Here is a 24,077-nt window from a genome sequence, read left to right as displayed (position 1 = left end):
ATGTATATATGTAGGAAGCCTCACAAAGGCTACTGATGAAAGCCTTGTTTCAAAAACGTCCAACTGGTGGCACCTGGGTGGCTCAGTCGGCTAAGCATCCGACTCTTGCTTTTGGCTCAGGTCATGATCTCACAGTTCCTGAGATGAAACTACCCCCCCCCACCCCCCACCCCCAGCATCAGAGCATGCTTGGGATTCTCTCTCCCTCTCTCTGTCCCTCGTGTGCTCTCGTGTGTGTGCTCTCTCTCAGAATAAACAAACATTAAAAGAAAAAGAGTCTATTTCTATAACAACAACAAAACACAAGAACACCCAACCCAAGCAACTCTAAACTTAGAGTAATTGGTGATTATATAAATTAAAAGGATTCACAAGTCCCATTATTTTCATTCAATTTACATACATTTTTTTAGCCACATATATATCCACTACTTAAAGACAAGTAAAGGCACTCATACTTACTCTCTCTCAAGGATCCGCCATTAGTTGACCCTCCAACCAAGAGCTTGTGAGGAACTTACTTAAGGAACCAATAAACTGACCTCATCTGTTAGATTTTGAACAATCTAACACATTTCACAGAGCTACTAATCTTATACCTTTCTTGCTCCTACAGGTTATCCCTGGGGAATTGGAGAACTCAAGGGGTGAACAGGGGATACAAACACTATGCTATTGCCAGAAGCGTTCAAGTTTAGAAGCAAACAAGCCTGTTTCTGATTAAGTTCCTCAGTCAAGGTCCAAACAGGAACATGCCTAGCTGAAAAGAAAGGTTAGTTTAGGGCAGATCAGCTGAGGAGCGTGTTCTTGGGAATAAAAGCCCCTTTGAAACAGCTCTCAGGACATTTGAATGTGTTTAAGCAAAAACAAAGGGTTGGAAGAATATACACTAAATTATCATGGTAAGTATCTTGGGGAGAAGAGTGGAATGAAGGACGGGGCAAGGGAGGGGAAGGGAGGGGGACATTTTTCCAGTTTACTTCATGGGCATCTGTATTGTCTAATCCTTCAAAACAACACCAACCAACCACATGTTACTTGTGGGAAGTATTCCAAGAGTCTCCAGGGCACTATGATCCCTCACAGACATGCTGGGTCAGCAGTTACCATCCCTTCATAACTCACATCAAACAGAGCTCTGATGAATAGTAAATTCATTCAATGCTGAAACCACACAGCTGGAATGTTTGAGAAAAGACAAGAGAAGAAGTATCATAACCCCCACTGGGTAGCAGTGAGATCAAATTGGAAAATTCACATAAAGCACAGTCCACACTAAACATTCAAGGGGTGGGTGGCAGTTATCATACTCATTATTGGCACCGTATGGTCAAACCTTCTTCCTTCAGCTCTTTTCTCAAGTATCAATGAAGGAGGGGGGGAGGGGTCGGAAGGGGGAAACACACATGGAGAAGCCAGCACAGCAAGTATTCCACTGCAAAATTTCAGCTAGTACAAATAATGTTCTTTTATAAAAAGACATAGTAGTCTGGTCATTTGGGAAACTTCTGTGCAATTTATTATATTACTGGTAACTAGGTTCTTCACCTGCAGGTGTGACTTGGCACTAAAAAACAATTGAAAAGTGCTTTTGTGGGGGGGAGGGCGGTGCCTGGGTGGCTCAGCCAGTTAAGCTTCTGACTCTCAATTTTGTCTCTGGTCATGATCTCATAGTTCGTGAGTTTGACCTGTGTCGGACTCCACACTCAGTGTGGAGCCTGCTTAGGATTCTCTCTCTCCTCTCTCTCTCAAAATGAATAAATAAGCTTAAAAAAAAAAAAGTGCTTTGGGATATACCCTTACAGTTTTTATATAACTAGATGGTTGGGATTTCTGAAAACACTGGGTGAAGAGTTAAAAAGTGATTGTTACTCACTTAGTGCCCAGACCCTGATCACTACATACCATTTGTCAATAAAAAGAACAAAGGAACTAGAGCTCCTTGGAAAATAGTTGGGACAGGAAAAGCATCAGATGAGCCCAGACTATCTCTTATGCTGCAAAAACTAAGGAAACATTCAAAATTTGATAGAGGCATCATAAGATCACAGAAACAGCTCATATCACAACAGTAAAACACTAGATGCTTTCCCTCTAAGATTGAGAATAAGACAAGGATGCCTACTTTCCTCATTTCTAGTCAACACTGCATTGGAAATTCTAACCAGTGCAATAAGGCAAGAAAAAAAAATTAAGCGTATGTAGATTGCAAAGGAAGAAATAAAACTATACTTATTTGCAGGGGACATAATCTTGTACATTGAAAATGCTAAGAAATCTACAAAAAAAACTTCTAAATAAGCAAATTTAGTAAGATAATAGGGTACAAGATCAAATACAACAATTGATTTACTTCTATATACTAACAAGTAAAAAATAAAAGAAACACATCCATTCACAATAGCATTAGAAAAAATAAAATCCTTAAGAATAAACTTAACAACAGGTGCCTGGGTGGCTCACTCAGTTAAGCATCCAGCTCTTGATTTCGGTTCAGGTCACGATCTCAGTCATGAGATCCAGCCCCACATTGTGCTCTGTGCTGAACGTGGAGCATGCTTGGTATTCACTCTCCCTCTCTCTCTGCCCCTCCCCAACTTGTGCATGCACATGTGTGTGCTCTCTCTCTCAACATAAATGAATATTAAAAAAAATAATAATAAACTTAGGACACCTGGGTGGCTCAGTCAGTTAAATGTCCAACTTCAGCTCAGGTCTTAAGCTCACAGTTCATGAGTTCTGGCCCATGTTGGACTCTGTGCTGACAGCTCAGAGCCTGAGCCTGTTTCGGATTCTGTGTCTCCCTCTTTCTCTGCCCCTCCCCTGCTCATGGTGTCTCTCTCCCTCTCAAAAATAAACATTAAAAAAAATTTTTTTTAAATAAACTTAACAAAAGAAGTACATTGAAAACTACAAAACACTGCCAAGAGATATTTAAAATTAAATAAATGGAGACATATAACATGTTCATAAACTGGAAGACTCAGCATTGTTAAGATGGCGATTCTTCCCAAACTGATCTATGGAGTAAACGCAATTCCTATCAAAATCCCAGCAGGCTTTCCTGGAGAAACTGACAAGCTGATCCTAAAATTTATACAGAAATGAAAAAGACCCAGAACAGCCAAAAACAATTAAAAGAGGGGGAAAAAAAAAGTTGAACTTACACTACCTGATTTAGAAACTTAGTATAAAATTACAGTAATCAAGGCAATGTAAGTATTGGCATAATAAACATACAGATGAATGGAACCAGAGTCCAGAAATAAACCCTTACATTTACGGTCAATTAATTTTCAATAAGGTTGCCTATGCAACTTAATGAGGAAAAGGATAATCTTTAACAAATGACTTTGGAACAGTGGGTATCCATGTACAAAACATGAACTCAGACTCTTACTTTAGACCATAATTGACTCAAAATGGATCATAGAGCTAAATGTAAGAACCAAAACTATAACACTTCCGGTAAAAAACCAGGAGAAAATGTTTATGACCTTGGGCAAGCCAAAGATTTATTAGATAGGATACAAAAATCGTGACTGAAAAATTTTAAAGGAAAGTATGGTTAACAGTCCAGCTGTTAGCTGGATTATATCATAATTAAGAACTTAGAAAGGGGCACCTGGGTGGCTCAGTTAAGTGTCCAATTCTTGGTTTTGACTCAGGTCATGATCTCACAATTTGTGAGATCGAGCCCCGTGCTGGGCTGTGTGCTGACAGCACAGAGCCTGCCTGGGATTCCCTCTCTCCCTTTCTTGGTCACCCACACTCTCTCTCAAAATAAACATATAAAGTTAAAAAAAAAAAAAAAGCTACACATATATAAAAAAAGAACTTAGAAAAACACTACTGAGAATGAAAAATAAAAATCTACAAATGGGGAGGAAATAGCTGCAACTATAAAGGACTTGTATTCAGAATATACTAAGAATTCTCACAAGATGAAGGGCACCTGGGTTGCTCAGTTGGTTAAGCTTCCGACTCTTGATTTCAGCTCAGATCATGATCTCACAGTTTATAGGATAAAGTCCTGAGTGGGGCTCTGAGCTGACAGGATGGAACCTGTTTGGGATTATCCCTCTCCCTCTGCCCTCCTTTGCTCGCTCATGCATGTGTGCATATGCACTCTTCCTTCCTCTCTCTCAAAATAAATAATAAAAAAAAGGATGAAAACGAACCCAATTTAAAATTTTTTAAATAGGCAATTTTAAAAATAGGCAAAACATCTGGGGGCACCTGGGTAGCTCAATTGGTTGAGTGGCTTTTTTTTTTAATTTTTTTAATGTTTATTTATTTTTGAGACAGAGACAGAGCACGAGTGGGGGAGGGGCGGAGAGAGAGAGGGAGACACAGAATCTGAAACAGGCTCCAGGCTCTGAGCTGTCAGCACAGAGCCAAATGCGGGGCTTGAAGCCACGAACTGTGAGATCATGACCTGAGCCGAAGTCGGACGCTCAACCGACTGAGCCACCCAGGCGCCCCTAGTGTCTGACTCTTGATTTCAGCTCAGGTCATGATCTCACGGTGAGTTCAAACCCCACATCACACATCAGACTCCAAGCTGAGAGCACGGAGCTTGCTTAGGATTCTCTCTCTCCCTTTCTCTCTGCCCCTGCTTGCACACACGCGCACGCGCGTGCACACACGCGCACACACACACACACAAACACACACTCTCTCTCTCTTTCTCTCAAAATAAATAAACTTAAAAAAAAAAAAAAGGTTATTACTACTTAAAGGGAAGCTTGGTTGTCCTCAGACCAGGAGGTAGGCAGCGCACAATCAACTTCAATTTTTGTTTGAAATTAGACTGGCAGGAAAGAATTTTACCAGTGAATGATTCCAGCCAATGAAGTAAAACTCACTCATTGCTCCATTACCTGAAGCAGGCTTGACTGGGGATCCATCACTAAGGTGCAAGAACTGAGGTCACATGCCTTAAAGAAGGGCCTCCCCAGTATATAAGTCTTTTCAGTGTAGCCACTGGTAGCCACCTTAATATGAACTAGTCACCCAGCATACTCTGCTCTAACCTGCCAGGGAATTTGCCAACCCTGGCTTAAAGGGGAATAAGAGGAAGAAGGCAAACACGGGAGCCTGGCAGATAAAGTTCAACAGCACTTTCTCTGGGGCCCATCAACACACCATGCAGGGGGAGGTCTCTGATTTTTAGGGGAGAAACGCTGTTTAAACCTGATTCTAAGCAAAACCTCATTGTCCAACAAAACACAAGGCCTGGTCCTGACTTTAACTGAAAAGCAGCTGCTGTCAGCACCAGTTGAGAAACAAGAACCTAGAGGCTGAGATAAGGGCTGGCTAGGGTCGAAGGACAACAGGGACAACATGGGAAGCTTAAAGTTTTTTGTTTTTGTTTTTTCCTATGACCACTATTACTCAAGAAGGGAACATGTTTTCTGTTAATCTTCTTGAAACTAGATGGGAATGTCAGATTTCAGTAAAGTCGTGCTAAGGACAATGGGAGCGGGGCTGAGATAAGAAGGTATCAATCAGGGGTGCCTGGGTGGCTCAGTCCGCTAAGCATCCAACATCGGCTCAGGTCAGGATCTTGCAGTTTGTGAGTTCCAGCACCAGGCGGTGTCGGGCTCTGTGCTGACAGCTCAGAGCCTGGCGCCTGCTTTGGATTCTTTGTCTCCCTCTCTCTCTGCCCCGTCCCTGCTCATGCTCTGTCTCTGTCTCAAAAATAAACATTCAAAAAAAAAAAAAAAAGAACACCATCAATCATTTCAATCCTATTCCTCACTTAACCGACTCACCTTTAGAGACCTTGTAGAATCAGAGGCAGTAAATAAGCTTCAAATGCACAAAAAGACTTCAGTAAAAAAAACCATGCAGGCAGAAGGGGCTAAGTCCCTTTGGTATTCATGCAACAGCAACACTCCCAACATGCCCTGTGGCAATGATTTCACCCTGACCTCAGATCTTCACTCCCACTCACTCAATCCACCATCAAGTCTTTCCAGCTTCAAATGTATGCCCTTGGAGCCATCTATTCTCCAATTCTACCATTACCTTAGTCCACACCACTATCACTTCTCACCTGCTGGTTTTCCTGCTTCTAACTCTTATGTCTTCTTTATAATCAATTCTCCAGACTGTGGTCATGGTGCCCTTTTTAAAATGTAGCTTAGGGGGGCGCCTGGGTGGCTCAGTCGGTTGAGCGTCCGACTTCGGCTCAGGTCACGATCTCACAGTCCGTGAGTTCGAGCCCCACGTCAGGCTCTGGGCTCATGGCTCAGAGCCTGGAGCCTGCTTCCGATTCTGTGTCTCCCTCTCTCTCTGCCCCTCCTCCGTTCATGCTCTGTCTCTCTCTGTCCCAAAAATAAATAAACGTTAAAAAAAATTTTTTTTAATAAAAATAAAAAAATAAAATGTAGCTTAAAGCCATCTGGTGGTTCCAAGGCCTACATGATCTGACTCCTGTATCTCTGACCCTATGAGAGCCATTCTTCCTCCTCACTAGGTGTGTTCCCACCTGTGTTCCCAGAGGCTCCACTGTTCTCTCTGAAACACTCAGATCTTTAGAGTTCAGCAAATATCACCACCTCAAAAAGCCTGTCTATGCTGATGCAGTACCCCTGATCCTTCCCTATCACACTACCTCGTTTTAGTCTCACTCCTCCACTAACTGAAATTATTGGATGTGAATATTTCCTTGTAACTGCTTAAAGAAATACTGGAAAAATAAATAGGAACTGATTTTTGTTTAAAGTTTACCAATGGGGTGTGAGACTTACCTATCTTTTCTATCATTTTAATTTCTGTCTATAAAAAATGAATCACCTAGTCAAAAACCATATTCCTTATTTTTAAAACAAAAACTTCAATTATTTATGCATTCCTTTGTTGTCTATTTTCCCTTCCAGAATGAAAGCTCTTTGAGAACTGGGACCTTGTTTACATAGTGTTATGACGAGCCCTGGAAATGTAATCGGGGCTCATTAAATATTTACTGACTATTCAAATGTATCTACAACAGCTAACACCAGCACAGCCACAAGTGGACTCTCTTCAGGTCACACAGGTGCTCCTACCACCATCTCCTTGTTGCTACTTCTTTACTCAGTGCAGGAACCAGGCCACAGCCACACCCAACTCCTCCCCAGTGCCTTTTCTCCCCATGAAGCCCCCTCCAAAGTCCTCCAAGTTCCCCTTTTATCCCCTCCCTCACATCCAACCAATCTGCTCTTGCAATTTCAACTATTAGTTACAGAAGAGCCACTCTTCAGACCTGACCTCTCTCAAGCTTCATGTCCTCGTCACCAACTGTCTGTTCTACCTTTTCATCATGCGTATCCAATCACTTCAATCCAGCTTGTTAAACCAGCCCTGCACACTTGTCATTCAATTTCTTTCAGTTGAACTTTCTTTCTCTCAGTCACCTAAGAATAAGTCAGTCACCTCGGACTTCATCCTTTCCCTTATTCTCCATGGCCAAACCAGTGATAAAATTTAAGAGATTCTCTTCCTTAGCAGGCTTCATTTCCCCACCCCTACCTCAGTTCTGGACCATTGCAATAACATCCAGACTGAAGTCTGTGTTTCCAGGGCCTGCCCTCCTGAATTCCATCCTCCAGGCAGCCTCCAGGTTCACTTTGCTTGATTTTACTTCAATGGGTTACTCCCGATTCAAACATTTTCTAGGAGTCCTCATTAAATACCACAGTAGCCTAACAACCATCTGCATCAGAATAACATGGGGTGCAGATTCCTGAATCCCATCTTCAGAGAGGATTCAGTAGGACCAGGAATCTGTTTTTTTTTTTTTTTTAAAGTAGGCTTCACATCCAGCCCAACACAGGGCTTGAACTCACAATCCTGAGATCAAATCCTTGAGCTGAGAGCGCAAGTCGGAGGCTTAACCAACTGAGCCACCCAGGAACCTGCATTTTTAACACTCCAGATGATTCTCACATGAGTCAGTAAATAAAATCCAGATTTCTCAGCTTGGGTTTGAAAGGCTTATTTCCATTTCCTTCTACCTTGAACTGCTGTATGAACTGTGCTGGTCTTAACACTAAACTCCTGGAATAAACCTTCCAAACTTGTCTGCAGGCCTTTACTCCACTAAGCCTCTTCCTTCTGAATCCCTATATTTTATTTACCTTTTCCAGGCACAACTCAAGCCCCACTCTCTCCATAAATATCTCTTGCATATTTATTCCTCTAACGTGATACTTTGCAAAGGCTACTCTCAACACTGTTCTCTTTTCACCTGGATATACCTCACAAGCTCCATGATGGTCTTCATAGGGAATCCTGGTGTACCTATAACAGACAAATGCAAAGCTAATCTGGCAGAAGGGGGCAGATCACTGCCCTAGTTTGACCTCCTCCTCAGCCATGCCTCCCACATCTCCTCCCCAAACAACCTCACCGGCACTAGGCTCCCTAGAACAAGGTTTCGAAAACCATGGACTTGGGGGTGATGGGTACATTCAATGTCACTCATACATCCACAAAGCTGTTAAAAATAGGTGAGCCTCAGGGGCGCCTGGGTGGGTCAGTTGGTTGAGCGTCCGCCATCGGCTCAGGTCATGATCTCTCAGTCTGTGAGTTCGAGCCCCGCGTCGGGCTCTGTGCTGACAGCTCAGAGCCTGGAGCCTGCTTTGGATTCTGTGTCCCCCTCTCTCTCTGCCCCTCCCCACTCATGCTCTGTCTCTGTCTCAGAAATAAATAAACATTAAAAACATTAAAAAAAAAATAGGTGAGCCTCAGTGGCTCAGTAGGTTAAGCATCCAGCTCTTGATTTTGGCTCAGTTCAAGATCTCACAGTTGATGTCCCCAGCCTGTCTGGGATTCTTTCTCTCCCTCCCTCTCTGCCCTTCCCCTGCACTCTCTCAAAATAAATAAACAAACATTAAAAAAAAAAAGCTGTTAAAAATAAAACAAAAAAACTTGACTAAGCGGATAAGAAAGGAGGATAGGGGGCGCCTGCATGGCTCAGCCGGTTAACCAACCGACTTTGGCTCAGATCATGATCTCATAGCTAGTGAGTTCCAGCCCCACGTCAGGCCCTGTGCTGACAGCTCAGAGCCTGGAGCCTGCTTTGGATTCTGTGTCTCCCTCTCTCTCCGCCCCTCCCCTGATCGCACTCTGTCTCTCTCTCTCAAAAATAAATAAAAACATTAATTAATTTAAAAAATAAAAAGGATACAGAACTGCAAAACATTCTTAAACAAAATGACTTCAAACATTCCTTTCTTTCTGTTTACAGAGCTAGCTTAGCCCAATATCTACCCCCTCCACCCACCCACCTCACCAAACGCAGGGCTCTTGCAGTAGATCCCCAACTGCCGTCCGGGGCTGCAGCCTCTGCTCTTCTAGAGCAAGCAGTCTCAGGAAGCACACCAATCTGCTTTGTCATCTTTATCCGGCATCCACAAACTGCCCGTTTCATTCCACCTTCCACGCTTTGAGATGTAATTTTGCCTCAAGTTTCCTCCTTAGTTGAGAGTGAATGATGAGCAACCTACGCTAGAAAATCTATGGCTGTTGTTTCAAACCATCAAGTCTCCAGGGGCCAGGTCCAGACCAACTTGGACAAGGTATCTATTTCTACAGAAAGCAATTATTCATTACCCACTGATCAAATCACTCTCCTATATTACAGAAGTGGGTGTGGCCCTTGGGACCTGCACTTCCCTTTTCCTCCTCCGCCTAGGTTGTCTCTCACCGTCACCAGGGGGAACTCAGGACATCAGAAATGGCTCAGAGTCTACAATTCGAAAGCTCTCTAATGAGACTGCTTTAATCGCTCAGTAGATATGTTAGAAGATAGAACTGTCTTATCTGGAACCAAGCTGAATGGGGAGGAATATAGGAATCAGACTCAATTTCTCTTATGAGATAAATCCCAAGCTACGTCCCCCTAAAAAAATGTGGAGGAGCAATGAACTTCTTGAAGGCCTCCTGAGAAAGGAAGGTCAATACCACCAGTTAAGAAAGCCAGCTTTTACAGAACACAGTTCAGTAATGCAAAAGGAGTTGGCCAACCTGAGAGAAAAATCTAGCTTACAGCACCTAGAGCTGAGGGAGGTAAATCTACTAATTACTGAAAAGTGAAAGCTGCTGGAGGCTTAACATAATTGGGTGACTAGCTCTCCTAAAGCCTTCGCTTTTATCACCAGAAAGGAACCTCTTCCCTCCTCCTGAGGGTGGACGGTGGTCCTCTGGGGATAGTCCACAGGTTCTGCTGGTGAAACTATTTTCCTAACAAAACTAAGATGGGATTCACCTTTTTAACTGTGCTGGCCTTCCCACTGACGGTACAAAAGCGATGGTGGGTCAACATTCGGTGCCGGAGCAAGAAGTGAGACAATGGCACGCCAAGTTAGATCCTTCACCACCACACGCTTCCTCACCACACAGTGAAAGAATGCCAGCTTTACCCAAGAATGTCCTTGATGGCAGAGTAAAAATTCTATTAAAGCTCAATTCTGGAGGGCATCTTTTTAATATTCTGTGTGACAAAACAAGAAGCACATATAAAACACCTATGTGGCATACAGAAGGTGATGGCTACCTCTAACGAAAGCACTGTGCGTATGAATTGCAAAATTTTTCTGTGGAACATCATGCTCACTTGGAAGAATAAATGACACAAAAGCGACGGGTTACTCAGACTTTGGCATTTGGCAAACATTTTCTAGAAAATAAAACAAAGTGAGACTGGCAACTCGAGAAAAAAACAACTGACAGTATTTGTTGCCAATGATAAAATTTGAGCTTCCAAGAGAAAAGTAGAATTTTGGCAAAACTATATCTGCCGCCATGAGCTTGACAGCTTCCCAACACTTAACCCTTTTTCTGATGAGAGTGTGGTGATATGATTTTTCTGACACTGTTAATAAAATGTGTCAACATTTGGAAGAGCCACGTAACTCAGTGAAGCCAGTATTTTCCAGATACCTATCACACAATGCTACAGAATCCTCTCTGGGTAAAAGACGCAGTCAAAATGAGAGACAGACCAATGGATTTTAATGTAACAAAGTATGAAAAGTTCACTGGTATCATTTCAGATACCACACTGTAATAACTTTCATAAAACCATCCCTTGTTAACTTGTGTGTAATACCAAAGAAGAATATCCACAATTATCTGAAAAGGCTATTAAAAATACTCTTCCTTTTCCAACTAAATGTCCATGTGAGGCTGGATTTTCTTAATAATTCAACCAAAACAACAAATCTGACTGAACACAGAAAGAGATATGAAAATCCAGCTGTCTTCTATTAAGCCAGACATTAAAGAGATTTTAAAAAATGTCACTCTTCTACTAATCTTTTTGAAACAATATCATTTTTCATTTTAAAAATTCTACATTAACTTGTAATGGCTTTATTTCTAAATGAATTAATATATATTTCAATTTCTAGTACGGTAACTATCAAGATTATGTATCCCAATTAAAAAATATATTGAAGATCCCAAAGAGCTTTTGAAGTGTATAAAGAAGTCCTAAGAGTAGTAAGTCTGAGCACTCTGGTCTAGAATACCACTGTCTGTCCAGAATACCCCTGAGGGCTCCCAAGGACAAAGTTCTTTGTGGCACCTGGGTGGCTCAGTCGGTTAAGCATTCATTTCAGCTGAGGTCATGAACTCAGGGCTGTGAGTTTAAGCCCCACATCGGGCTCTGGGCTGACAGCTCAGAGCCCGGAGTCTGCTTTGGATTCTGTCTCCCTCTTCTTCCCCTCCCTTGCTCGTGCTGTCTCTCTCAAAAATACATAAATAAACATTTAAAAAATAAATAAAGTTTAATTCTAAAATTTTTCATCACAAGTTTAAACAAGTTTATTCTTCTGTTAAAAGGAAACAGAGGGGCACCTGGATGGCTCAGTAGGTTAGCTTTCCAATTCTTGGCATAGCCTCGGGTCATGACCTCGCAGTTCATGGAATAGAGCTGGGTGCATCGGGCTCTGCGCTGAGAGTAAGAAGACTGCTTGGGATTCTCTCTCTCTCTCAAAATAAATAAATAAACTTAAAAAAAAAAAGGAGGTAGAAACTACTAAACATTTTATAAAAAGAACTAAGTTAACCATAATTGGAATCAGCATTTCATGATTTAATAAAATAATTTTTAGCTATCTTATTGAATAACATACACCTAAATAAAAGAAATCTCTTTAAAAGCTTTTCATGCAAGTTTGATCCTATAGCTTGAAAAACCCGTGGTCCCAAAAAACATTCTTATCACATTTAACTGTGGGGTTCTTCTGAATTCAGAATATCACAGACTTCACCCTAACACCGATATGTATTAGGGGGAGAGGAAGCCTTCTGGGTTTTCAAAGTAATTTAATCACCAAAGGAGGCCTTCCTGAAATCAGTATTTCCAAATGCTTTGTTTGGCAACCCGAGGTTTTTACACTTGGGATAATACAGGGAAGTGTGAAGGATATAACATCCCTCTCCAGGCCCCCCTCCACCTGCCTTTTCTTGTAAAGTCAGTTTCAGAAGAGTTCATTTGAAAGCTGAGGATCTGGAAATGGATCCTTCTAAAGCTATATACGCAGGTGTATCCCTTGGAAGTCTTGGGCCCCAATTACCCTGCTTGAAAAACCACTGCTCTTGAGGATACTGTTCTCTTTAACAAAACATCCAAGGCCCTTTGTGATCTAACCCCTATTAATTTTCCTTTTCTTATTTGTCACTGGATAGCTACCTCTAAATGCACCTCAGGCCTGTCAAACTGCTTCCAGTTCTCTTTTTCGGCCTTGCTGTATTTTCTCTAAAGTTATTTTGTATCTGGAATGTGTTCTCACTTCTTTATTCCCAGAAAACACTTGATAACTTTTCAAGGTTCCATTCCACCAATCAATAAGCAGCTGGTTGCCTTCTGGGCACCAAGGGGGTGGGTTTTATGCAAACAGTGGCTCAATATTTACTGCAAGAAATGAAGGACGGAGGGAACACTGTCCCAAAGGGTCCCCCAGCTATTTGTTGATTGGCTAAACCAACAGATGATGAAGTTGAGGAAGATGTGATCTGGAGTATCTGGGGGAGCAAGGATTACTCAATAAAGGAGGAAGGATTCAAACATTTCCAACATCCAGAAAGAGAATGTGAAGACCAGGGAATGGGGATGGTATAATTTCCCGAGCAAGGCTGGGTTAAATATCTAACGTTCTATCGGAGCACACACCACACAGTATGGCAAATGCTAGTTTACTTGATGAAAATCTCTAGACTACAAGCTCCGCGAAGACATGCCTGCCTTGTTCACCACTACACCTCCCCAGCGCCTTCCACAGTCCCTGGCTCATTAAATATTTGTCGATATTTGTAAAACACTGTTGAATGAATGATTAAATACAGGGATGGACAAATGAAGAGTTAACGTTTACAGGATCTCAAACCCTATTTGAAACTCTACAGTTTGGGAATAGTATCTCTCTACACCTACTGAAGGTGGGGAACTAAAAAAGTGGATATCCGTGTTCACTTCACCTATGAAGCCTGAGAGGTAGCTTGGGCTCACACACAGGCGAGGAGAATTTAAACCGCAGCGCGGCGGGAAAGAGGAGGCACGGAGGCCCAGGGTGAGGGGATGCTGCAGGGTCCGGGCGCCCAGAGGCGGGGCTGACTAAGTTCACGGGGCGTGGCGGAGGGGGAGAAGGGTCTCCAGGACGCGCGAAGACCCGGCCCGGTGGAAGGCCGCAGCCCCCTCGCCTACCCGGAGATGGAGAGCTGGCGGGCAGGAAGCGGGGCTGGGGCGGGAGCCGCCGGAGGGCTTGGGGACCCGCGCGAAAGAACCGGGGCAGAGGGAGGGGCAAGAGAGTCGGGACGGCGGCGGGTCGTTCCCCCGGTTTCACCGCCACACTCACCTAGCGGACCGAGCTTCGCCCCGGCTCGGCGCCGGCTCCGCGCTGCTTCCTCCCTCGGCCTGCTGGGGCGAGCGAGCGGCCTCAGACGCCCCTAGCAACCACACACCACCGCGCGACCCGCGCTCCCAGCCGCCGGCGCCGCGGCCGCCTGCCACGCACTGCGCGCGCCCCCAGCGGACGGACAGAGGGCCTGGAAGGGGCTATCTCGGCGGGGAGGGAGGAGGGCTGGCGCGCGGAATCTCGGGGGTTGTGGGACCTGGGAAGGCCGGCCGTCACCAGCCGCGCGCAAGCGCAGTCGCTTCAGTGCGCGTGAGACCCTGAGAGCAGAACTCTGGGAGTTGTAGTCCCGAGATTGAGTCCCTGAAAGACTATATTCTGGGATTCCAGGATTCTCTCCTTTTCTGGGCCCTGATTCCACCTCACCTCTATGGACTCACTTGGGCCGTGCCTTAATTCGCTCCTCTAAAATCAAGGAATTAAGGCTTTATTGAAGAATTTTCTTATTTCTCAGCAAAAGCCTTTTGAGTTTGACTCCAGTAAAGGACACGCGGCCACATCCCTTGTTGCCCTCCAACCCACTTTCCCCTAACTCCAGTCCACTCGGAGTACTATTACAACCTCCTGCTTTATGAGCTTCAGGTATGAACTTTAGGAAACACTGACTCCAATTCATTATCTCCCTAGGCAAGGCAGACGGTGCCCTAGATGTCCTCAGTCCCAGATGACCCTAGACTTAATGGATCTGAAAATCGAAAGAGAGCTGGAGGGTGAAAAGATCTTTTCTAAACAGTAGGCTACGGAAATAAAGGGAACAATAAAAGGTGAGACTAACCTAATGAAAACAATCTGGACCAGAGCAAGGATGCGTAGTAAATCATTGATTTCAGCAACAGTATGACGGATGCTAAAACCATTAGAGGACTGATTGGGGGATCCCCTATAGATTTTAACCAATCTTAGATCGTGTATTGTGGGACAGCTATAATTATGTTTCCTAATGTGATGCAATTTAAACTACACAATATTTAGGAAGTAGTGAATTTTTGTCAAAAAATTGTTGAATCTGGGGTGCCTGGGTGGCTCAGTCGGTTGAGCATCAGACTCTTAATTTTGGCTCAGGTCATGATCTCATGTGTCATGAGATCAAGCCCAAGTCAGCATGGAGCCCACTTGGGATTCTCTTTCTCTGCCCCTCCCCTGCTCATGCTCTCTCTCTCTCAAAATAAATAAACATTTTTTAAAAAGTTGAATCTGAATCTAATCAAGCTTTTGTCTCCAACTTCCAGTAAAGAGAAATAATGACACTGCAAGAAAGCAATCCGACAAATCCAGAAGGTGGGCCAATGTACAGACAAATGACCTCATTTCTTCAACGATTTCAGAGTATTAAAAAAAGGTGTTCTAGATTGTAGGAGACTTAAGAGACATTATCAAATGCAATGAGTGGACCTTGTTTGGATCCTGAGTCAAACAAACCAACTGTAAAAGATATTTTTGAGACAGTGGAGAAATCTGAGTATGGGCTGGGGACATTAAGAACAAAGACAGATGTTAGGAAACCATTATTGGGGTGCCTGGGTGGCTCTGTTGGTTAAGTGTCCTGCTTCAGATTCTGTGTCTCTCTCTCTCTCTCTCTCTGCCCCTCCCTGGCTTGTGCTTTCTCTCACTCTCTCTCTAAATAAACGTTAAAAAAATTTTTTTAATGGAATGGGTAGAACCAGTGTGGCAAAATGTTTATAATAGCTGAATCTGTGAGATCAGAGTTTGGGAGCTTATTATGCTATTCTATTTTTATGTTTGAAAACGTTAACTTCCCTCTCCCACCAAAAGAGTTAAAGCAGACATGCACTCATACATACGCAAAATGAAACATGGGCACAAACGCTCAAAACTTCCAGACGTTCTGTGAATTCCAGACACTTCTCACAGCACTCACTTCTAATCCTCTCAGCACTTTGTGCAATGATATAAAATGGTGTAAGATTGTTTATAGATTTTTAATCCCCTAGATTGTATGCTCACAAGGATGGAAATATGTTTTCTTATTATGCTTCCTCATAAAAAGATTAACTATTGCTTTATGTGATAACCTAAAAAGTCTGTATATTTAATTTCTCTACATCGAGTGTTTTATATGCCAGACAAGCATGATATCTCTAGCTAGTATTTAATGAATTATTTGGGGGGGGGGAGGGGAAGGAATAATTCTTTCCTAAAGAATACTTCTTTCCTGGGCGCCTGGGTGGCTCAGTCAGTTAAGCGTCCGACTTCAGTTTAGGTCATGATCTCACGGTTTGTGAGTTTGAGCTCTGTGTTGGGCTCTGTGCTAACAACTCAGAGCCTGGAACCTGCTTTGGATTCTGTGTCTCCCTCTTTCTCTGACCCTTCTCCGCTAGCACTCTGTGTGTGTCTCTCTCTCAAAAATAAATAAACATTAAAAAAATAAAAAATAATTCTTTCCTAAGGTAATTCTTCCTAGTTTATCTTTTAGGGGGGGAAAATCTATATTTTAAAACACAATACTTATTTGTCTAAATCCAGACAAGTCTTAGTGAAGTACTGTGGCTTTGTGGGTTTCTGTTTTTGTTTTTTAATTTTTTTTTTTTTTTTTTGGAGAGAGCTCAAGTTGGGGAGAGGGGCAGAAGGAGAGAGAATCTCTCCCGCTCAGCACGCAGCCTGACAAGGGGCTCCATCCCATGACCCTGGGATCATGGCCTAAGCTGAAATCAGGTGCCCCAGCTGTGGCTTTGTTAAAAACAAAAACAGAAGTTCTGATCTGTTAAAGATAAACACCAAGGTAATATGGGTTACATTATATATTTCCCAAGATGTGTTTTAAAATACTTGAACAGAAAAAGAATAGACATGGTAGCTGTTGGAACAGTAATGGAATTCACTGAACTAATGTCTCTAATTTTGTGTGTTTAAGAATTTCCAACTAATAGGCTTAATATGTTCCAAACTGAACTTGAATTCTCCCACCTACCACCACTCCACTAATAGCCTCCCCCATTTGAGTTAAGGGCAATTCCATTCTTCCAATTGCTTAGGCCAAAAACCTTGGAGTCATATCCTTGTCTGCTTTCCTTCGTTCACACCCTCACATCCAATCAGGTAAGAAATGTTATTTGCTTCATGTGCAAAATATATTCAGAATCTGACTCCTTTTCACCATTCCATTAGTACCACCACAGCCTCCTAAGCCCTCACCCTGCTTCCCAGCCTCCCCCACTCCTCACAGTCCATGCACAACACCAGAATGGAGAGTAATCTTTCAGAACATAAGTAGATTACATCACTTCTCTGTCAAAACTCTCCAATACATCCCTACTTTACTCGAAGTACAAGGTCTACTACAGGCTTACATCTGGTCCTCACTACCTTCCTGTCCTCATTTCCTACTATTCTCCCCCTTCTGCACTTCTGCCATCCAAACTGGCCTCATCATAGCTCCTCAAGCTCACCAGGCAAGCTTCCATCTCCGGACCTTTGAAGTGATTATTCTCTCTGCCTCACTTTGCCCTCAGATAGCTACACTGCTCATTTCCCTCATCTCCATCAAGTCTTTGCTCAAAGGTCATCCCAGTGAGGCCTACCTTAACCATGCAACTCAGCACTCCTCGTCCTCTTTCTCCGCTTCATTGTTCTCCAGAGCTTTATCACCTCTCTACATCCTGTACAGAATTCACTTATTTTGGTAAGTTCATTGACTCCGCAGCTAGAATGGAAACTCTACGACAAACAAGCACTGCTTTATCTCCAGTGCCTACAACAGTACCTCGCACAGAGAAAGAACTCAATGTTGAACTGAACTGCCATAATCTGGACAGGAGGAAATTCCAGTGGTCTCTAGAAAAAAATGTTATTTTTGCTAAAATATAAACACAGACAATGAAGATGAATGCTAAATAAAATTCCTTATAAAACTAAGGCACTTTATTCATCTTTCATTTCAAAAACAATTGGAATTTAAGGAAGGACAAAAAGTAATACCCCCATTTTATGGATAGAGAAACCAAGGAAGGCTCTGGGAAGCTTGTCGCAAGCCATCCGGTGAGTCAGGGTTGAAACTTTGTAGTATGTTTCCAGCTGGATCTCAACTCTAATGGGTCTGCCAAACATCTCTTTCTGGTGAAATGCACGACGTCCTAAACAGCTGCCCTTCTCAAGCAATTGGGTTTCCCTATACATTGAAATTCCATCAAACATCAAAACTCATCACTAAGCCTGAGATCACAAAGCAATCCAATGTACGACTCTGTTTAATCCTATCTCTCCTATTTCAGCTCCACTGGTCTTGGCTTGGAAGTAGGTGACCACATGTAGCTCAGCTGAGATGCAGGAAGCTGGAAGGCAGGAACAGATATAAATAAATAAGGTCCCAAACCATGGTCTTGTGTGAACGGGACACAAGAGCTGCAGCACCAACCAGCAGCCAAGAGAGGAGCTGACCCCCCACCCAAGCTCTTACCCTGGCATCTCCAAGTAAGGTGAGGTATACCTTTTACTACAGGAGTTTACATAGAAAAGATGGGTGGATGGGAGGAAGGAAGGAAGGAAGGAAGGAAGGAAGGAAGGAAGGAAGGGGAGAAAAGAAAGGAAAAACAAGAAAGAAAAAAAAGAAAGAAAGAAAGAAAGAAAGAAAGAAAGAAAGAAAGAAAGAGAGAAAGGAGAAAGTTAAAGAAATAAAGGAAAGGAGAGGAAAGGGGAGGGGAGAGAGGGGAAAGGAAAAAGAAAAAAGAAAAGACTCTCTACCATAACCCATGGATGGGAATGTGGGCTATGGGCCAGGAAACCATCCACAGCAGCATTTATCCCCATAGCCTAGAGCTGAGATGGGCCCAGTCTTCATCACTGTCCTAGGGCCAGTGCACAAAAGCAAGAACCTGTTGGGAGGATTATACAAGCTCTAGAAAGGAAGTGGCCTCTCAGGTAGAAGGTACCTCCCTGAGGTCTGGGAGGTATGTTCCTGGGGTTAAAGGCATGTTATTGGAGAAAGACCCCTGCATGTAGAAAAGGAAGGAATCTTCTCTGGCACCAACAGCAATGAAGTTTACTGATTGAAATCATCCTGAATCTGGGGAAAGGAGGGAGCTTTATACATAAATGTCTTCTAGTTTCTCGTTCTTAAATCATTCGACTTGTAGCTTATCTCTTTTTTTAGTCTCTTTTTAGTTCTTGGTTGAGTTGGTGGCTTGAATAGTAGAAAAAGGTTGGCAATAGAGGGGTAACGAAAGTGGGTGGATGGACCGTAGGAATCTGAGATCACGTGCTGTGGGTTGGCCTCAGGAGGTGAATGAGTTTCCTGCAGTGTTTGGCAGAGGCAGGCCTGGGGCTGCTATGCGGCAGGAGCTGATTCCCCAGAGAGAGCATGGCTAATCGCTCACTGGCCCCCAGGGACACCAGCACCTGTGAGACAGAGAGCAGATGACAGAATAGGACATGCAGAGGACTCTCATTTGGCCCAGGAATTCCCACTCTAGTAAAGAAAGAAAAAGACAATGGGCCCCTGGGGAATCAATATAGATTCTGCAGGGAAAGAGAAACTTTGGAGAGAGGGCTCATCGAGACCAGAGGTCTACTGCCATTCTCTTCGGTTACACACCATGAAACTGAGGCACCGAGGGATCCATGCATTTGTCCCAGGAAGGGGTCATAAATGCAGCAGTGACAGTAAGTCAAAAAGTGTGATTCCTAGTCATGAATCTTGACCAATGGGTCTTAACCTCAGTACCACCAAGAGTCTCTTATATTATTTCCCCATATGGATTGCCAGAAAATCCCATAATTTACATCATCACCATCCTGTCAAAATTTCTGTTCTGCATGAACCAGCCAATGTTCCCACACTGCTTTATTATAATTTGGAGGTTTAGCCTTATCATAGGGAGATGTGTGATTCCCTTAGGCTACTTATGTCACAAGCAGAAAAAGCAGAATAAAGCAGTGGTTAAGGTATGGGCTCAGGACTCAGACCCTTGAGCTCAGAAGTCCAGTCCCCCAAACTAGCTTTGTAACTTGGGCACGTTATTAAATCCTTAGTGCCTCAGTTTCCTCACCTGCAAAATGAGGAATATAATAGCTTAAACCAGGTAATAAAGGTAAAATGCTTAGCATGGCGCTTTTCACGTGGTAAGTGCTAAAAAAAAGAAAAAAGATAGCCCCTTCCCAGCCCCCAGAATGAAATCCCTCTAGACCTCAACATCACCTCATCTGGCCTCACCTCCTTCCCACATAGCCTCAAGAAGAGAGAACCCCTGGGCTTGGAGATCCTGGGAATTTGCCACTCATCGAAGCCCTCTCCCACATTCCTTCCCTTCTCCGGGGTGGGAGATGGTAGATGGCACACCCATCTCCAAGACACCGCCCATGGGTTTCCCAGCATCCCAATTCCTTAAAGGCTATCTCAGAAAAATGTCGTGAAATACAACTCCATCGTCATGGTCCGGAAGTCCCCAGGGGTGTACCTGATGGATGCAGGGCTCCCGTCGGAGGCTCCGGAGGGCAATGAGGGCGGCCTCCTTCACGTTTAGCTGGGGGTCTCCACAGGCCATCTCTAGGAGCCGCTGGGGTACTTGGCACTGTAACAGCTCCTTCCCCAACCCCTCAGGGCCCAAGTTGCCCAGAGCTGACGCGGCATTGCGCCGGATACCAGCCTGAGGATCTCCAAGTAGCTGGGTCACACTGGGTATCGCGGCTGCCAAGGCAGGTCCCAGGGGACCAGCTTGGTAGGCTGCGTTGCCCACAGCAAAGCTGGCACCGCGCCGCACGGCAGGGTCCTTGTCTCTAAGCCCCAGCAGCAGAAGGTTGAGCAGCCCAGCCTGGCTCTGCAGTGCCCCACGCACAGCCATGCTGTATTGCAGCAGGTGGCCCAGGAGCCCGTAAGTGCGGGCCCGCACAGAATTCTCTGGGTGGCCCAGGAGGCTGCGCAGGGGCCGATAGGATTCATCAGAGCCAGCCAGGAGTTCTTGGATGAAGGACAAGTGGCTGGGGGACAGTACTCGGGCTGTGTGGGCCAGCAAGGAGAGAATGTCAGAGGTCAGCAGCGGCTGGTCACCCAAGAGGGCAACTGAGAGGAAGGAGATGATGGTTCTAGGGGAGGCAGCCACTGTGTTCACAAACTGGTTGAGAGAGGTGGAATCCGTGAGGGCCAGGTGTGTGAGGAGGCTGACAGGCAACTCAACTTGCGTCAACGGAAGATGGTGGCAGCAGACCTGGGAGAAGGGATAGAGGAGCAGGCAAAGTGGTTCAGGGAGAGGAAGAATTCACCACAGCAAGGTAGCTAGAAGGGGCCCAAGCTCTGGCCAAGAGAAAAGCCAAGCCATGCTGAGAAATACCACAGAGAGCTGGAAGACCTGACCCGAGCCCTCCACGTGAGACTGTGGAGCCCAAGAGAACAGGTGCAGGATCATTCCTTGCTCTGCAAGGACTCAGGCTCTCTGCCTTCAAAAACCCACTGCTGAATGCCAAGGATTGCACAGAAGTGACTCCTGGCTGAGGAGCTGAGTCTCCCTGCCCAGACTGGGATGTCCTCCCCACAGAACTTCAACAGATCCAGATGAGGGACAGATGGAGACGGGAGGCGCCAGCCCCAGCTCCAACTAGTGCTTCTGCTCGGGCCTGAATGCTTTCTCCACTCCAACGCTTACATCAAGCCAGATGCTCCACTCTTCCAGGGGCTCAGGGGAGCCCTGGAGCTGTTGGGAAGTGAATTACAATACACGAGGTCGGCCATCTTCCTCCTCCACCTTCACGCCTGGTGGCTTTCCCAAATACCTGCAGCAGGTGGGCTGTGACTTCTGAGTCCACGAAGTCAGCTAACACACCTCCAAGGAGGTCGGCATCCACATCCAGGGCAAAGGGGAAGCAGAGGAGCTGGCAGACAGAGAGCACCACGACGGGCAGAAACCCAGACCCGTGAGGCCTAAAGAGGGCAGAGTGGAAGGATTTACTCGGTTTTACTCACCCACCCTTTATTATTCTCTGCCCCCTTCTCAAATCCCCGAGTCCAGCGCCCCTTCTCCAACCTCACCAGTCCTATTTCTGGCCTCGTAGCTCAAGCTGTCAGCTACGGCTCTCCTGCCCACCCCTCCCCACCGCCACACTGCAGACTGTCTGGACAGTCTGGTCTCCCTCCTCTAGCTCGAACTCACGCCCGGCCCAGCTGACGCAGGAATCTGGGGAAAAGCAGGTGCTTCAGGGTGGTCATGAGGATACTTCCACGTTGAGACAGGTGGCTCAGGCATAACTGGGGCTCCTGGGTGAAGGTGGCCACGGCCAGGCTCAGCAGGGCTGCCATGCCTGGAAACACCGAGAATGGAGACCCAGTGGTGCAGAAAGGGCCCCGGATGCTCCAGCTTCTCCAGGGCCCCCACCTATTTAGTCCCCTTCCCATCCAGCGCAGTCTGTGCCATCCTCTCCCCAGGGGGCAGCGGCTGCAATCTCTGTGGGCTAACCCAGTTCTAGGCTGCCTCCTCTTGAAAAGGATCAAAGGAGGCCATGCTTATGGAAAGATACCTTGGGGTGAGATCAGCGTCCAGTCTGGCTCTGGGCTTTGTGATGGCTGTGATTCCTGTGGAGACATCTCCTCGGGGAGCCTTAGAGCCATGGAGAAGCGGTGCCATAGAATGGTCCACATTTCTGAGCTAGCCACGTCCCTTATCGGGCTACCCTTCCCTGGCTGGAGATGAAATTGAAGGAGGGTGGGTAGGGAAGTCAAAGTCAGGTATCAAATGCCTTTTTCTTTTCTTTTCTTTTTTTTCACTCTTATCCCTGACCTCTAAGGGAAGGGAGTCCCAGAAATAATTCCTCTGTTTTCCCAACAATGTGGGATTTCCCTGTTGTCTTAGTTACCTTTCTTATCACATCTTAACCCACGAAAGTGTCTGCTAGAAACCAGGGAATTACAGCTCTCCTCCTCACTGAATCCTGGGATGCAGCTGGGATTCCCCAGAAAGGGTCCACGGTGAGGGCAGGGGGGCCCTTTTGAAGGTAATCACGGCCACCATATTTGACAGAAGAGGCAAGTGTGGGTTGCTTCTTCATTCCTATCGTCTAGCGGTTCATCAAAATGCCTAGTTTGTCTCTCCTGCCTTCCCATCCAACCTAGGATGCACCTGTACCTGGGTGAGAAGCTGCAGCAGCAGGATGAGGAGGCCGTCATAGAATCCACAGCCACCTGGTGGAGTCAGCCGGACCTGACAGAGAGAGGCAGGAAGAATGCAGATCCCCAAGAGAGATGAAGGGGCCTCACAAACCCATGCCTGCAACTCCTGGTCAGGCAGAAAGAGCTTGTCCTCTGCCTGGTGTAGTGGGGAAAGCTCTCCTGGACTTACACAAGTCCTGGTTCCTGACTATTCATTCAATGACTACCTCTGCTCTAAAGACACATCATCTGGTAGGGTCGGAAGACACTTGCCACACAAGAGGCTGGGGTTGGGGTGGGGGTGGAGACACAGTTGAGAGTGCCTAACTCTGCCTTCTGGAGGTAGAACATCGATGAATTAAAAGTTCAAAAAGCAGTCAAGAGAAGGAGGTGGTAGGAAGGGACAGCATTCCTTGTAGCATAAATGAAGGCAGGTCATGAAAAATGATAGTGAATTTTGGAAGTGGTAACTTCTGGTATAGCAGGATTATAGAGCCCAGAGGTAACAGATGGCTTTGAGGAGAAGGTAAAGGAGTCTGGACTTTATCCCGGAAGCAATGGGAAGCCACTGAGCTCCACAAGCTCCACGTGGGCAAGATTTTCGTCTGTTATTCACTGCTGTAGTCTCAGAACCCAGAATAGCGTTTGGTACTCAATAGATACTTCTGTGCTAAATACTTGAACAAATGACTAGACTTTTAAGAAAGCTCACCCTAGTGGCAGTGAAGAGAATAGACTGGAGAGGAGAGAGCCTAGAATAGAGATCCTTCAGCGGGCAAGCGCCACAGTGCAACATAGATGGTGTGCACACAAACTAAGGCAGGGCAGTGATGGTGCCAGGTAAAAAAAGATCTGAGACAACAGGAAGGCGGAACACATGGGACCCGGGGGAACCATCTAGATGGGGGAATAATGGAGCAGAGAACACAGTCTATGATGACTCCCAGATTTCTGACTGGGGCTCCTGGATGAATGTGAGTGTCATCACTACTGGTCCCACCTCTCTGAAGTTCAACTTTATCTAGAAAAAGCAGGTGAGTCTCATTACATTTCATGCGTCTCTCTTTCAAGTGTGTTGTAAG

The 24,077-nt window shown here is 45.1% G+C and overlaps 2 protein-coding genes across 7 annotated transcripts in view; both read right to left on the bottom strand.

Annotated features, from left to right (window-relative positions):
- Positions 1–14,124, bottom strand: part of TTLL4 (tubulin tyrosine ligase like 4) — a 36,676-nt gene extending 22,552 nt beyond the window's left edge. Inside the window, exon 1 of one of the 2 annotated variants that reach the window (XM_053215806.1) lies at positions 13,851–14,124. The gene's annotated coding sequence lies outside the window, so the exon portion shown is untranslated. The remainder of the gene's footprint in view (positions 1–13,850) is intronic. The other variant, XM_027050500.2, reaches the window with a different exon arrangement.
- A 3,640-nt stretch (positions 14,125–17,764) lies between these two features.
- Positions 17,765–24,077, bottom strand: part of STK36 (serine/threonine kinase 36) — a 26,275-nt gene continuing 19,962 nt past the window's right edge. For all 5 annotated transcript variants that reach the window (XM_053215801.1, XM_053215800.1, XM_015066663.3 and 2 more), the window contains exons 22-27: positions 22,973–23,047; positions 22,368–22,530; positions 22,004–22,151; positions 21,627–21,774; positions 20,318–21,064; positions 17,765–19,259 (exon numbers count right to left, since the gene is read on the bottom strand). In XM_053215801.1, coding sequence (XP_053071776.1) covers positions 19,116–19,259; positions 20,318–21,064; positions 21,627–21,774; positions 22,004–22,151; positions 22,368–22,530; positions 22,973–23,047 — 1,425 coding nt within the window. In that variant the 3' untranslated portion in view covers positions 17,765–19,115. The remainder of the gene's footprint in view (positions 19,260–20,317; positions 21,065–21,626; positions 21,775–22,003; positions 22,152–22,367; positions 22,531–22,972; positions 23,048–24,077) is intronic.

Source organism: Acinonyx jubatus, chromosome C1 (genome assembly GCF_027475565.1).
Source record: "Acinonyx jubatus isolate Ajub_Pintada_27869175 chromosome C1, VMU_Ajub_asm_v1.0, whole genome shotgun sequence".
Taxonomy (NCBI): domain Eukaryota; kingdom Metazoa; phylum Chordata; class Mammalia; order Carnivora; family Felidae; genus Acinonyx; species Acinonyx jubatus.
The sequence above is the reverse complement of the archived record's forward strand: the minus strand, read 5'-3'. Positions and strand labels throughout refer to the sequence as shown.